Genomic DNA, 16,132 nt, shown 5'->3' with positions numbered 1-16,132 from the left:
ATGGATTTTGACTTTTAACCTCATGAAGCCTTTGTCCAATCCCTAACCCCTCTGTTAATCATATCTACATGCTTATTTTGCATTTAAAATACTATCTCACAGGACTTCTGGACCCATAGACACTAGACAGACTAAACACCGGTAATCCCAAACTTCTGACCTGCAGCCAGCTGGACTCACCTCAACCTTAGCTGTTTGCAAACACTACAAGCACAAGGCTCAGGAGAGACGAGTCTCTAAATCTGACCCACATTGCGGCAGTGTTTATCACGTGTCATCCCTCACTCTACAACTGTTGTACTAACTGTTAATTAATCGCTTGAGCGCTCAGTTGTTGGAAAAAAGTTTGTGCGAAAGGTGCAGTAACAGAATCCTATCCTTGGCAACGGTAAGCTTATGCACACAGACAAATAGACTAGGAGTTTGTTTGTTAGGATTGTTGTCTCTGAAGGAGAAAGGAAACATACCCTTTCCCCAAGAAATTCTCCTTGATGCTCTTAAACACCTTTCCCAATTCATTCACTACGGAGCAGCTCAAGAATTTATGCCTGATGACTTGGTTGGTTTCAGTTATTCAAATTCACAAATGATTGGACTGTGTTGGAAATGTCAAACTGAGTGGTCTTACTCTTTAAGAGGAAACCTTTGGAGGAGCCACCCAAGCCCAGACTGCCTTGCCTTTGCTACAAATGAGTCAGCATGCAATCCATTTTCTTGTGATCTCAAACAAAAACTGCACTGACTGCGGCGTTTCATTGTGCAACTATGGACCAGCAGCTTAACAATGACACAGTCAAGAGGCGCACAAAGCCAGATGCAGTAATACACATTGCACACAATCACCGAGCCCCATACACAGCACTGTATCTTGTGGGCGGCCAATGACAATCATCATCCTTGTCTTTCGTGAGGCCTTGCAAATGTGGGGGTCAGGCCACAATGGTCCACAGTAGTGATAACAGAAACTCCACACAGTGAGAGATAGACATTACACAAGAGAAGGAGAGGGGTGAAGGAGAGAGTGAGAGAGAGAGAGAGAGAGAGAGAGAGAGAGAGAGCGAGAGAGAGAGAGAGAGTTTTCTGTTTCAGATCTATTTAGTGGAAGAGAGTCGAAGAAAGAGACAAAAGGAAATGGCTGCGGAGGAAAAAAGCGATATCCCTTTATAAACTCAACTCAGGGTCACTAGTCGGTACATACCAAGTGTCCCGTGATCTTGTGGTTTTGAACAAGCAGATAAATGTCTGTGGTAAATGAATTAGCAATCAAGTGTGGGCCCACTGCCTGGCTGACAGGCAGGGGCCTGCTGCTGGGTGGAGGTGGGCGCCTGCTAGGACAAGATGAGATAAAAGGGAAGGAACACTGCAATGGAGGAAAATGAATTTGCAGATTGTGTCCTCATATCAGCTCGCCCCTTACCCTCATTTCAACATTTTCGCCCCCATTCAGAAAAGGGCTACGCTTCTTACTTTTTGACAATTAAGCTACATGGAAAAATGACTTCATTCCCTAGCTTTGCAGAAAATTTTAATGGAAACCCTGTTGTGCAAAGAGAAGAATGCCAACTAGATTGTGGCTTCAAGACCTGGAAAACGTATTAAGTTAAGCCCACAGATATGTGGCCCTAAGTTTCCTGTCAGTGTCTTTGAACTGAAGCCTGCGCTACATTTCCATATGTACTATTAGGTCATGCTAACCAGATTCTTCATTTTCCTCCAGTTGGTAATGTCTACTTTGCAGCCCAAATGTCTCTGAAAGCAAAATTTGGACTGATTGTGCAGTATGGGAGAAATCTCTGGGAGACAGGAATTTGTGGTGTGTGGGGGAATAAACATTTTACTGCATTACTAAAAGCCTTTTATAACCTTGCACACCATATTCAGAGGTTCAGTGAAGTTACAGCTTTTCCTCACGATCATATGGTTATCCAATTTAGACAAGGATATGCATATTACCATTGGGTAACACGCAACTTGTGTGTATGTGCGTGTTCTGTAACTATATCCAGAAAAGCAATTTGTCTGACCTGGCTTACAGTGTGTATGAGTGTGCACATGTACTGAGAGGCGGCGTTGTACTGAGAGGCAGGTGTTTGTGTGTCATGTTGTGGCCTCTAATCTCACCAGAGAAGGGTCAACAACTGCCGGTGAGACTGAGCAGACTGGACTCCGGCCATCTGGGGTCATTTCATTGAGGACCTGCTGTCAGGCGGAGCCAGCAGACCGCCACAGTCTGCCGGCGTGAGTGAGCGTCTCTGGGATTAGAAGTGCAGGTTTACAGCTTCTTCCGTGGCTGCTCGCCTGAAATCGAACTCCATTGCAGAGACCTAAAAGGATCATCATGAAGTCAATTTTAATTTAGGCCCACAATATATTCGTCACAAGGTCCTCTAAAAACCCACGAGCCAACGGTCTGATAATGAAGCTGCTGTGGAATGTGAAATGACTTCATTTCAGGATAGGAATCTAATGCAACAGGCTACAGGTGGCTGGTGTATTCAAAAACTCAGCCACCTGTGCAAAGATACCAAAAAAGTTGTAACCGCTAACCACTTTTCTCTGGTGGCTAATTTATTTTGCATAAAGTTGTATTTGAACTAAAACTGTACTATAAATCACTTGGAATGAGAGGACTTAAAAGCTATTGTAGAATCAAACAACTGCATTGAGTATGCATGCATGCAGCATTTACACAATGTTTGACATATTCCACAGCAAAGAACAAGTTTACAGTGTGGCCAAAATAATACTGCAATTTTACATCAAAGAGACAACGGTTGCTGCAAATATATTTCCCCTGGACTTTTCTCAGTAAGGTCAGGAAACTTGGCTGTAGTGACAGACAGTACAGTAACGTTATGTGTAGTACTTTTCTAGCGGTCTCTGTCTGTCTTTACCCACCATGTGGACTGGGGTGACAAGACTAAACCGGTTCATGCGTAGATGGGAGGCCGGTTTCAGCTGGCTGCGTTGCCTTGGTAACGAGATCTCTATAAATACTGTCGGCTGTCCTTTATCAGCCTCCACTTCAGTTTCAGCCGTGGCAGACAGGCGGACTCCAGTGCGAAGGGGAACTGTATTTTTTTTTATCCCAGAACTCTCGTCTAATGGACAAACTCTTTGTAAATGCTTTTTAAGGTAGGCCTGATAATGTCGACTTACGTTAGCTTTCAAGTTGACTAAATTGGCAAACGTTAACGGCATACGTTAACGTCATCATTTTAGTGCTTTTGGCTAGTCGGCTTGCTAACAGGCTATTTCAGTAACGTTTATGGCGGCTTGCATGTGTGGGTGAAGTGGGATTTCGTGTGTTTCACATAACGGTTACTTTAAGGAAAGTCTAAATTGTAACGCTAGGTAGCGTTAACAGACCACGTTAGCATACGACGTGGCTGGTCACAGAGGGGTGGTAACTTTACCGTTATTGTCTTCTTTGGGTTAACTAACTTTACCCAGCAAACGTTAGACAACGATAAGGCATTTCAGCACGATTGATAACTTTCAAACTAATATAACACAAATCACATACGTTGGAAGCTGCTAAAATCGACGCCGCATGGCATGAATGAATGAATGAATTATCGGCAGCGCTCCAACCGGAACCGGCAAATGTACGTCATTGCGTCATTTGTGTCATGCGTCATTTGTGTTAGTCATCGATTGGTTCTTTCCATGCCATTCTTAAGCTGAAGACGCACCTTTTTTTCCTATTGGACTAAATCTTACCAGGGCGGGGCTTGCCCACTTGACCGTTTGAATTCTTGTTCATATGGTATTACGTTATCATGACTGAGTTAAATAAATGGAGACTGAACCAAATCATGAATGACTATTTGATCTGTTGTATTACTTGTGCATTTCTTAGGCTTCATTTTCCACCATCTAAAGTAAATATTAACAGAGCTAGTAGACTAATCAATAACTTCTAGCTGAGTCAGTGTCCTGGAAGCCACATGCCACTGTTTCAGTCGAGAACGTCATTCATTCATTCATATGTACCCAAAATTTAATCCTGGACTCAAAACTTGCCCTGAAAGTTGTTGGTCCTGAGCTCAGTACTGAAAGACTGTTATTTTCTGACCAAGGTTTTGTGATATGTTTTCTTAAGTAAATATGCATGTTTAGGTCTAAATCCTGGCAACCTCTGCTCTTGTTGACAGAATAATCACTCTAGGAAAGCACACACTGGCTACTCAGCAGGCCCCGGCCTTGAGTCTTATCTGAAAGGGTTCAACTTCACTGGTGAGCCACCTTGGCTGCTCTGCACCTGATAAAAGCTACACCTAATTTCATCTCTTTCGTATCCAAGTAAGTGTCTCACAAGCTGTTGTTTATGACGTGGCAAAATACTACAATGTCATTTCATGCAGATATTTTAACAAAATTGTTCAGCCAAATGCCATGCTCTGAAAATGAATGAGAACGACACGTTACACTTTTCCCAAGGGCACAAAAGACAGTGCTGAATGTTATCTCACCATGCCCAACCCTTTCTCTCTTCCAGTTTTTCTAGGGACCAATCAAAAGGCCTTCTTGCGACCATGAACACTCCCACTCCTGCCGAGTTTGAATTCTCTTTCCTGGAGGAGGGCTTCTCTGCCCGGGACATCGTTGAGCAGAAGATCAATGAATCATCCATGACGGTAAGCCTGTTGTACTGGCTTGTTTACGGCAAGGCACAGATACAACAGTTTAAGTCATCAGTGTACACAGGATGCAACTGAAAGGAAATTGCGCCATAACAGTTTTACACCATTGGACATGCGATGCTGGATAGAAGTGTCACTGTTTTCATTATCTTGAAAGATGCCATTTTGTGGGGTTTTCTGTGTTAAGCTCATGTATCCCCTGTTTATCCCACCTCTCTCCAGGATGACCGGGATGCCTTCTACATCTGTGACTTGGGGGATGTGCTGAAGAAGCACTTGCGCTGGGCAAGAGCCTTGCCTCGCATCACTCCTTTCTACGCTGTCAAATGCAACGACAGCCGGGCTGTGGTTATGACACTGGCTTCCCTGGGAGCTGGCTTTGACTGTGCAAGCAAGGTGCGTCTTGACCATGCCCAGAGTCTAGTCTAGTCGGGCTTTACATGCCCTCAGAGAGCTCGATAGACAACGGAATGACAACTTATAAGATCTATTGGTGCTCATAAAGAGACCAACAGGGAAAAGTTGCCTTCTAAACCATTTCTTAAAATTTGGTATATTACGTTTTTCAATTCTCACTTTGTTGTGTTTTTTTATTTTTCCCTGGTTGTTTAAATTGTCCCGCTCCAGACGGAGATCCAGCTAGTCCAGTCTCTGGGAGTGGATCCAAACAGAATCATCTATGCCAACCCCTGCAAGCAGGTTTCTCAGATCAAGTATGCCTCCGCCCACGGGGTCCAGATGATGACCTTTGACAGTGAAGTGGAACTCATGAAGGTGGCCCGCTGTCATGACAATGCCAAGTAAGCAACAGCCCCTTCACAGCAGCACAATGGCCCCATTTCATTTTCATGCTCTATGTGAGTTTTTATTTTTATTTTTTTATTTTTTCTCCTATTGAAGGTGCATGCATTTAACTCAGATTTGGCTTTGTGTCTAGGCTGGTGCTGCGTATTGCCACAGATGATTCGAAGGCAGTGTGTCGTCTGAGTGTGAAGTTTGGGGCCACCCTCAAGGCAAGCCGGGGCCTCCTGGAGCGGGCCAAGGAACTGGGGCTGGATGTGATTGGCGTCAGCTTCCACGTTGGTAGTGGCTGCACTGATCCAGAGACCTACTCCCAGGCTATCTCTGATGCCCGCTGTGTCTTCGACATGGGGGTGAGCAGTACACACATGCATATGGAAGTGACTGACCTAATGTAGGTTTCCACTGAGGAAATGGGTTCTCACTCAGAGCAGGAAGTAAAGTTGTGTTAATCTTGTGTCCTCTAGGATGAGCTGGGCTTCAACATGAACCTGCTGGACATCGGAGGAGGATTCCCTGGTTCAGATGATGTCAAACTCAAATTTGAAGAGGTATCCCTTATTCTGTCCTCTTGATTCAATAAAACATAACTGTACGGGCTTTGGCAATGCCTAGATGGTTAATTTTAGCTACACGCTGGAGAATCAGTAGTACTGGGACAAGACAGACAGGGGTTAGCACTTGAATAGTGAGTGTGTGTATTATAAAGATTTGTTGTGTGGTACCTGACTGTGGTCGTTTTCTTCTTTGCTAGATAACGGCAGTAATCAACCCGGCCCTGGACAAGTACTTCCCAGTCGACTCTGGCGTGAGGGTCATTGCTGAGCCAGGCCGCTTCTATGTGGCCTCTGCTTACACACTGGTGGTCAACATCATTGCGAAGAAGGTCATCATGAACGAGCAGTCGGCCTCTGACGGTAACAGCCGTGATTTAGAGGGGGTGGGGGAGGTGGAATGATTATCCTAAAAATGGGAATTGTCATTGGTAAAATTTCTCAAAAGTAACCGGGATTGTTTATGGTTTTGACACAGAGGAAGACGATGGGGCCAATGACAGGACCCTGATGTACTACGTCAACGATGGAGTGTACGGTTCCTTCAACTGTATACTCTATGACCACGCTCACTGTCTGCCAGTCTTGCACAAGGTAAGCTAAATCTGACACCTGAAATTATAAAAGTTTCTCATTTTACTAGTGACTCATTGAAAGTTAAAATACATGCTGATGGCCAACCTTTTTCCTTTAACCACCAACAGAAGCCAAAGCCAGATGAAGTGATGTACCCCTGCAGTATCTGGGGCCCAACGTGCGATGGCCTGGACCGCATCGCCGAGCAGTGCAGCCTGCCCGACCTGCAGGTGGGCGACTGGCTGGTGTTCGAGAACATGGGCGCCTACACTGTGGCCGCCGCCTCCACCTTCAACGGCTTCCAAAGACCTGACATTCACTACGTCATGTCCCGCCTCGCCTGGTGAGTATCGGCGTTTCACTCATCCCCATGTGCATGCTTTTTGCTGCTGGGGAGAAATGTCTGTTATTCGTCTTGGTTTTTCTACAAAATCTAAATTCTTCTGCATTTGTCTTCTCTAGGAAACATGTCCAGCAGATCTGTACCCAGGGCATGCCAGCTCTTGCGGAGGAGTCTTGCCTGGCCGGAGTGCCGGCCTGCTGTGGCCGAGAGAGCGGCTTGGAGATGCCCACCAAGCCCTGCCAGACCCATGTGGTTTAAATGCATACAACACCGCACCGTTCCCCAGATCCAGCATCCTGTGTCATTAATAATTGTACTTGGAGGTTCTTGTTTTTGTTTTCTTTTTCTTCACAAATGTATTCGCAACATTGAAAGGCCAGTTACTTGACAGGAGAATGAGAGGGACACGTTGCACACATTTCTGTTCTGTATGGAAGCTGGGGATCAACCCTCCCCTCACTGAAATGAGGCTGAATCGCTCTCTGAGTGTCTCTGTGGGTTCGAGGCAGACTGTTACAGGGCAACTGTTGGCTTGGACGCGTTGCTAAAGCCTTCCCACCCTGATTAGGGAGGGCTGACTATAAGAACTGGTGTGGTACATGTAGAATCTGTTTACTGAACTGCAACAGTGTGGGGAAAGAAACAGTTGCTACCCTGCACTGCAAAATAAACCTTACCTACGTCTCTTAAGTTCTCTCATCAACCCAGGAAATTCAACCACCAGTCCAAGGTTTGAAGGGTTACTCATATGCTGTTAATTAGTAATATCACTCAGAATAGTAACTGTTGCAGCTGCCTTACAGCATAGGTAGTAACTAATTCAAATTTACCCAAGATTCCTAATTGGGGGTTAGTGTAATATCAAACCTCATCTCCCCCGAAGCCCTGTTACAGCTGAATCCACATCCCCTATCAAGTGACTCACAATGAGGTGGTTAGAGGGGTGATTTATTTCCTCAGGAATGGCTGCTACATGTATATTTATCTTTTTCCACGATCTCCACTTCTGTACAGAACCCCTTAACATGAACTACAGGGACTCAACAAGCAGACTGTCCCTCTCCTCTTCTCTTCTTTGTGTTTATTTTTATGTTATGTAACTGTTTTAGTAAGAAGTAAGCCTGTTCATGATATTAATGAGCAATAATGATTAATGATGCATTTTAAAATGGATACGAAAGAGATGGGATTGCACATTTATAATGCTTTCCTATGGAAACTTTTTTAAGTTTTGTATTTTTTTTTAATAAATAAAAACATTAGGTGCAGAGCCAACTTGTGATCCGCCTAGATCTTTGAATGGTATTTTGTGCATTTGACACTTGTTTGACTCAATGACATAATATATATATATATATATATATATATATATATATATATATAGAATGGATAAAACAATATAGATATGGATTTGATAAAACAACTACAAGTTACTATAACTATTTTTGAAGCACATTCTGCTTTACATACATCATGTGGATAGCAGCCATCCACATGATGAGCATTGCACCATCTAGTGTTTGCAGTAGGAAACACCGGGATATTGACAGATAATGTGACACCCTCATAGCTTCATAGTACAGTGTATTGCTTAAAAACAGGCTACCTTCATCAATGACAGCTGTGTTGGGGATGAATTTCCAAACACAGAAATGGCCTGCTCTAGCTTTACTGAATTGATGCAGTTTATTGCTTTCCCAACCACAACTAGCAGCATTTAGACTGCTCCCGACACATGCAAGGTAATTTGGATTCGCCTACCTGCACACCATCAACACTCAAAAAAAAGAAGAAAAAAGCATCCCCTCCCTGAAATAGTATTCATATACTAACTTTTTGAAAGTTGTTGCCTTGGCTGTCTTTGGAATGTGATTCATCTCTAAAGTCTATTCCTGACCTTATGGGTTTTTTTATAAGGCCAAAACTGGGCTGTATAGCATGCCAAATAATGAGTCCACCTCCTTTCAAAGTTGTCCTTGTACTATTTTTTATAGTAAATACTTTTATACATACAGTACATAGATTCATATTGACTTGTACCTATACAAATGTTCCATATTCAGTAATTCACATTAAGTACACAATTGATTTTGTTAGTAATATCTGCAACAACCCATAAATGGTAGTGATCCGTTTCTTTACCATAACAAACATGTAAAAAGGCAGTTGGCTTACTGCGTTCAGAACTAGAGGGCATTGTTGATAAATAGCTGCTAGTTTTGCACATGTTCAGTATCTCATCAGAGTATTTACATGTTGGATATCATTGGTCAGACCTGGCCAGCTGGCAGAATCAGTAGCCCACATACCTGCTTTAAAGGAACCGGTTATATCATAGCTTTGGGTTAGGTGATATTCAAGGAAAAAAATCAGGATTTGTAGAAGCCTATCTTTTGATCAGAAATCAAACCCCAACTTTAGAGAATTTCACACTGTTTTCCTACTGGAGTTTTTGTTTCTGAGAAATTGGCACAAAACTCCTCTTAGCATTTGTCTGCAAGTTAGTGCAGACAAAGTGTCAATCAAATGAATACATGCTCCCATTAAAATGGAAAATATTACAGTATCGTTCAAAAGGTAAAATGTGTCCCTTAACCTAACAAAGCTTGCATAATAGTTTATTACATAGATAACTTCATTAGACTCAAATTGTGATGAAAATGTTTTGAAAGAAAAAGGAAACCTACATAGCCTAACCTTATACAAGATCTGCCATACCAGCCCCAACACACAGACATACGTTTTTCGTACTTATGTATAAAATGGTTTTAAAATTTACAATGCAAGAGAGAATGTATATATATATATATGTGTGTGTGTGTGTGTGTGTGTGTGTGTGTGTGTGTGTAGTGTGTGTATATGGATGTGAATGTGTATATATACAGTATATATGCATGTATATGAAATACTTTGTATTATTATACCTTTTGGTTTTTTTAAATATATTTTATATTTTTCTGATATCTATTCCCATGGACTATGTACTACAGTTATACATTTACTACTTAACTAACCCAGCCTATGTAAATGTTCTCATTAACATATTAAAGATGTTTTATAGATAACAGGCCAAACAATGTCACATACACAAAACTTGTAAATCAACATTTTTTTAAGAAGTCTGAAAGGGGGAATGGGGAAGGGGAACGATAGCAGCCAAAGTCACAAAGTCACATATGGATGAATCAATAAAAAATGTATCACAAAAAAAAAATCTAAAAATATATGAACTTCAGTAGACTCGAATTACAAGTGTTTTGAAAGAAATAGGAAACCTACATAACCTAACCTTATACAAGATCTGCCATACCAGCCCCAACACACAGACACTATACGTTTTTCGTACTTATGTATAAAATGGTTTTAAAATTTACAATGCAAGAGAGAAAAATCAGTAAAGATATAGTTATGTTTAGTTAACTTAACACACTTAATTTCGGAACAATTTGTTTCAACAAAATTGCATAGAGTTAGTAGCAGTGGAAGTAGTAGTAGTAGTAGAAGTAGTAGTGGAAGCAGCAGCAGCTAGTGCAACATTGACCATGGGGAATTTATTTCTGAACTATGTACAACAAAGCCAAACATACTGCAAACAGTTGAATATAACGGGATAGACATAGCACAACACTACATGCATACGTCTGCTGACATTGTAATTCTAAAAAAGTCAAGCAGTCTGAGACTAGTCTGAGAGAGACACACGGCCTATGATTTCATCACAGGCATGCCTTTCTGTTCATAATGCTTCCTGATGTGCTCAGCGATGGCATGCTCATTATTAATCTCTTTCTTGAACACCATGATGTAACACTTTGGGGCCAAGTGACAACAGAGGATGCTGTAGCTAGAAACGATAATGGCAGCAGCTTCTATAGCCCGTGTGTATTTTCCAAGCGTTTTGATATAGATAGGGATGAAGAGGATCCAAACGACCAAAAACAGCAACATACCGATGGTGATGAAACTCGCATTTTTATACAGATCTGGCAAGCGTTTCCCTTTGAATGCAAACATGAAACAAGCGAAGGCCAAAAGACTGTTGTAGCCTAACATGGCACCAAATAACGCCTCGGAGCCTGTTTCACACTGCAGCAGGATGGTCTTGTCCGAGGGCTTACGGTACGGGAACGGGGGACAATGGATCAACCACGGCACACACACGGCCAGCTGGATCCCAAAGATGACGGCGACCACGGCCACAGGCTGGTTCAGCTTCTTCAGCCAAGCACCCATCTTCAGATCAAAGTTGAAGCCCACGTAGATCTGGAGGAGGTTGGCCAGAATGCAGGAGATGCAGAGGGTGAAGGCCATGCCAAAGACAGGCAGGCCTACCTTACAGGACGCGTCCGTGGGCTTGAGTATGAACGTAAACGTGACGCAGAAGCAGGCCAACAAGGACAGCAGCTCCAAGAAACACAAGTAGCCTCCGACAGCCTTCACAATGGGGGTGCTACGATGGATTGCAAACAAAATAGCCACCATAATGGTCATAACAGTACCCAAGATTCCAAAGGAGGTCAAAACGATAACGAAAGGATCCGACCAATGAAGGAATTCAACAGTTTTTTCCAAACACTTGTCCCTCAGTGGAGATGAATACTCATCGTTTTTGCAAGGCTTACATTCCAAACCTATGGGAGTGAAACAAAGAAATGCAATTTTAACTCAGTGAAGACAGTAATGGTGGAGATGAACCTATGATTCTAAGACTATAAAAAAGATTAATTGGGGTTTGCTGTGAGAAGAGTGGTGTGAGCATCCCTGGTGTGTCACTGTAGACTGTTTTGCTTTCCGCAAAAGAGCAACTACCAAACCACAGGATTTTATCACTGTCATAGTACACAGTCCTTGCAAATGAATGCAAACTGTCATCAGGCATTTGTTAATGCTACAGACAAACATAAAGTAAGCTGAAACATCATATTCGGTACATACATAAATACATACATACATACATACAGTAGAGAGTTATAGGTTAAAACATTTAATGACAGTAAAATATTTCTTTTGTTATTATAATAAGGCCATATTTCATGTTTTATGATCACAGGCCTTAGTTGGGCTAATACCTTTAATAATAGGGGAGACCGGGGATGGTTGTAACACAGGGTTACTCGTAAAATGTCAGTTTGACCAGTCAGGAATGAGCTAGATGGTGTGATCAATATTGCACACACCCACTTCCTTCTTGAGCTTACAGAAGTTGTTCTGTGGCTCTGTGTGCAACACTGAGCAAAAAAACAAAAAACAAAAAACCCACACACAAAAACAATATTTTGAGATAGGAAAGTAAAATCTCTGATCAAGTTTATATTTTGGTTAGCACCCTTAGTGCTGTAGATAGATATTTTAATTCACGCTAAATTTAAACCCACATGCTAAAAAACATAGCTGTGTAATGGCTGGCCGGAATGGGGATAGTTTGCATAATTGTTACAACTACAGTTACAGTCAACAACAAAACAACACAGTCAACTCAGATACACACACACACACACACACACACACACACACACACACACACACACACACACACACTGTGTTGAACTGTCTACTGTGTTGAAGTGAAGAGACATTTTAAGTTTGTGTGGAAAATTTAACAAGAGAGTTTTTTAAGTTTTAAAAAAACTGAAATGTTTGAAATGTTACAAAACAGTAATTGTAAGTAAAGTTTAATAAAAATGTATTCTGTTGAAAAACTGAGTACATTTAAACATTCTTCCAATTCTACAAAGTTCCTAATTTCAGCAAATTTTCTTACTGTTGCATCCATCCCACTACCCACTACTGGGGTAACACTAGCAGGGTAATTGTATCAAAGTTAGAGAGATCTAGTACAAACAACTACTTATAGGAGTTCTACATGCTGAAACCAAAAGTGTTACAACCATCCCTGGTCTCCCCTATTCCATAATGATATTCTGAGTTGTATTTTTATGCTGGCAATCGCGGTGGATAGTGGATCTCATTTAGGAAGGAAACTGTTCAGCTGTTTACAGACATGGTTACCATGTTTGAGATTAGTAATATAACTTGCCGTCTCCAGAAGAATAATCTCTCTCCCCACACTGAATACATTGCTTGCAGCAGCGTTTCCTTTGTATTTTTAACTCATATCCTGGTTCACACGTTTTAGAGCAGTTGAAAACAGTTACCTTTAAGGACAAAACAGAATCAGTAGAAGAATTGATATTTCTAGGTTATGTTTGGCAACAAATATATACTGAAATTTTGACATCACCGTCACATTGCACATTTTCCAAGTTAGATCATGTGGGAGTTTGATATTTCCAGATGGCCAATACTCTCCAATGGTTTTCACGCGGTCCTTTGATTCAGACATGTTCCACTGTAAAATGTCATATCCTATACTGGGGTCACCATTAGCATCAAAGGATATATGTGTGGTGTTCACATTGAAGTTGACTTTCTTGATTTCCTGAAGAAGCTGTGGAGACATACATAACAAAACTATTGAAGAGTGGGCAAATCAATGCATTACTAGGACATTCAGTGAAATGACAACAGGTATGATCTGTAAGAGTTATGCAGTCTAGAAATAGAACTGTTTTTGTCCCCTTAAGGGAGCCATTTATTTTTTGTTTGTTGAAAGTGATATTAATGCACAATGTACCACTAAGACATATTTATTGTAGCCTACCTCAAAGGCTGTAAAACTGGCATTACGTTCACACTTTCTGCTGTCACACTTCAGCAAGCTTCTGAGACCCTCGGTAATTACTTTGACAGCTAAGTAGATACTGTACGATTCATCCTGGTCAATGTAATTCACCAAACAACTTGGGTCCAGACATTGCTTGGACCCATCCTGGCTGGTTTTTAATGAGCAGCCTTTCTCCTCAGAGGGATTAGAGCAAGGTGGATAATGATTCAAATGATGTTGCAAAAGGGGATTGGTAGTTCCGTTGAACATTGAAATGACATAATCTCTCCAACCAGGGACCTCGTTCCTCTTAAAGATGAATCCGAAGACCTGGCCGACCTTCTGGATGCCTGGTATCTCCATAATTTTTGAAGAGGTGGACCATGAATCACTTGCAATCCAAGTTCTGTTGAGGTTCTGCTGAATAGCTGCTTCCATGATGATATGAATGTTGGAATCCTTAGTGAACAGGATGATGGCCTCAGCGGAGGAGTCCTTGATCGATCTCACCAGCTCAGCCAGCTTTCTACGGGTTTTCGACTCGTTGCGGGAAAAGTAACCAGGCAGGATCTCCTTGAAGTCAATGCATACGTTCATTGTCTTCAAGGTATCGATAAGTTTTTCACTGCCGTACTTGCCATATTCATCATCACTTCCCACAACAGCCACTGTTTCCCAGTTGAACTTCTCCACCATCTTAGCAATGGCCATTGTCTGGTTTGTATCACTAGAAACCGTTCGCAGAAAAGTAGGGAACTTCAACTTCCTACTGAGCAGCTCGCTGGTCGATGCATAACTAATCTGTGTTTAGCAAACAAGAGCAAATCATCTTGTTGAAATGGTGCCACATTCTTGCATTGTAATCCAAAGAGAGAATACTTATTACTATTATTACTTTGGAAATATTACACAACCTTAAATTTGATAGGAATCCTGTCATGATCTATTCAGCCTCACTTAACCATTAGCTTACTATGCATAGACATACAAATAAGTATAATTAACTGTAGTTAAAAGGACAGTATCAATAGAGAATTGATGAAAACATACCTGGGTAAGCGATGACAGAGCAAATATTCGTGCAACAACTATTGACAGTTCTGAATACCTCTCACCAATCACTACTTTAGCACGTGGTTCAGGTAAAGCAGAGCTAAAGTGTCCCGGTAGAAAACAGCTATGAGGATCTGACTGGCCCTTCAGCAGCTCCAGTGTTGCTCTGATGGCAAACGTGGCGTCTCCGCAAGTGTCGTAGATGTCATATCCAAGAGTCAGGTCGGGTAGAACCCTTGGTGTGCGTTGGTTTATTTCTTGGATGGCAAATATCATCACTTGAGTCCGTAGAAACATTTGGAGATCATACCTATATAGATTGAGAGAAGACAGTTGGTGTTCCTAAACTTATTCAGGTTACTGCTACTACCCTTGTTCATATATCATCACGGTCTGGTGAAAACCTTGCATTTCCAAAATACGTTCAAGAGCTAAGAAAAGCAGCTTTGGTTTTAGGTTGACCACCATGTATTTTTGAGTTTATCCATTGGGGTTTGAAAGTTTTTGGGGTTTTTTTAAAGCCCAAGGGTGGTGGATTTGTTCAATCAATAGAAGACCATGCGATCCTTCAATTAAAGTGACAATTGAGTTTTGAGGTATTCTAATTTCTACTAATTTCTATCAGGCTATACTTACTTAGTGCAGGAGGCGTCCCCATTCAGCATGGTTCTACTAGTTTCTAAGTGAATAGGGAAAAGTCCACCAATGATGATGTCCCCAGGAGCGAACACATGCAGTGTACCATTCTCTGCTGACAAACAACAAAATGGACACATGATACTCACAAAAAGCAATAACAGCGACATTATGGATACACAGGGGTGAAATACATGTACATTGTTCCTGTGTGGTCCTCTCTATGAACAGTTCCTGGAGAAGAACTCTCATAACAAGGGGAAGTATGAGAGGATATTTGCATTGTCAGATTCAATCAGTATTGATGCAAAGCACTTGCTCTTCCCGTATTGACACATCTTCAGAGAACTGGGAGATCAACAAGCTGATTTGCATTGTTCATTGGAAAAGTGGCATGAGTGAGGATACATTCGTAGTTATGTATATAGTTCACTGTCTGTCTTGATGTCTCGTCAATCTTCAGTGGAAAAACTGGCTCAAAGATGGCAGGGTTTCCTCTATTGGGCCAATGGAAAGCTGCTTCAATGGAAATATTTCCCCTTACTTATTAAAGCTCAAAATATATTTCATTAAATATACTACCTATTGTCTGAATTTAACCTAGACTGAACTTTGAATTGCATACTGTCTCTTTTGCTGAGGTCAGTAACCCTATGAATATTGTAGTTCAATCTTCACCATAATCCATAAGAGGGCAGCATGCTACATGTAAATTGTAGTTTCTGGATCAGTCTGTGTCATTTGCCTTAAAGCAAAACAGCTACTCTACATAACAGTTTGGCCGCTCAGCTCCGCATGAATTACATGAACAATGGGATTTGTTCATTCAGCAACTCTAGATTCATAGAGATAATATCAC

At 41.6% G+C, this 16,132-nt stretch overlaps 2 protein-coding genes across 2 annotated transcripts; one reads left to right on the top strand and one right to left on the bottom strand.

Moving 5' to 3' along the window:
• The first annotated feature begins 3,027 nt into the window (after nucleotides 1–3,027).
• On the top strand, nucleotides 3,028–8,195 carry odc1 (ornithine decarboxylase 1). Its single transcript, XM_071918964.2, has 11 exons — nucleotides 3,028–3,135; nucleotides 4,158–4,305; nucleotides 4,502–4,640; nucleotides 4,869–5,042; nucleotides 5,274–5,446; nucleotides 5,584–5,800; nucleotides 5,915–5,998; nucleotides 6,202–6,364; nucleotides 6,480–6,595; nucleotides 6,706–6,920; nucleotides 7,040–8,195. The coding sequence occupies exons 3-11, from the start codon at nucleotides 4,539–4,541 to the stop codon at nucleotides 7,176–7,178; spliced, it is 1,383 nt and encodes a 460-aa protein (XP_071775065.1). The 5' UTR covers nucleotides 3,028–3,135; nucleotides 4,158–4,305; nucleotides 4,502–4,538; the 3' UTR covers nucleotides 7,179–8,195.
• A 2,248-nt stretch (nucleotides 8,196–10,443) lies between these two features.
• Nucleotides 10,444–15,478, bottom strand: LOC139927021 (G-protein coupled receptor family C group 6 member A-like). Its single transcript, XM_078289671.1, has 6 exons — nucleotides 15,274–15,478; nucleotides 14,635–14,947; nucleotides 13,582–14,385; nucleotides 13,168–13,368; nucleotides 12,958–13,075; nucleotides 10,444–11,551 (listed from the first exon to the last, which is right to left on the bottom strand). The coding sequence occupies exons 1-6, from the start codon at nucleotides 15,441–15,443 to the stop codon at nucleotides 10,626–10,628; spliced, it is 2,532 nt and encodes an 843-aa protein (XP_078145797.1). The 5' UTR covers nucleotides 15,444–15,478; the 3' UTR covers nucleotides 10,444–10,625.
• Nucleotides 15,479–16,132: the final 654 nt, after the last annotated feature.

The sequence above is a fragment of the Centroberyx gerrardi genome, chromosome 17 (assembly GCF_048128805.1).
Source record: "Centroberyx gerrardi isolate f3 chromosome 17, fCenGer3.hap1.cur.20231027, whole genome shotgun sequence".
Classification (NCBI taxonomy): Eukaryota; Metazoa; Chordata; class Actinopteri; order Beryciformes; family Berycidae; genus Centroberyx; species Centroberyx gerrardi.
Note: the sequence above shows the minus strand (reverse complement) of the source record. Positions and strands in the feature narration are given on the sequence as shown.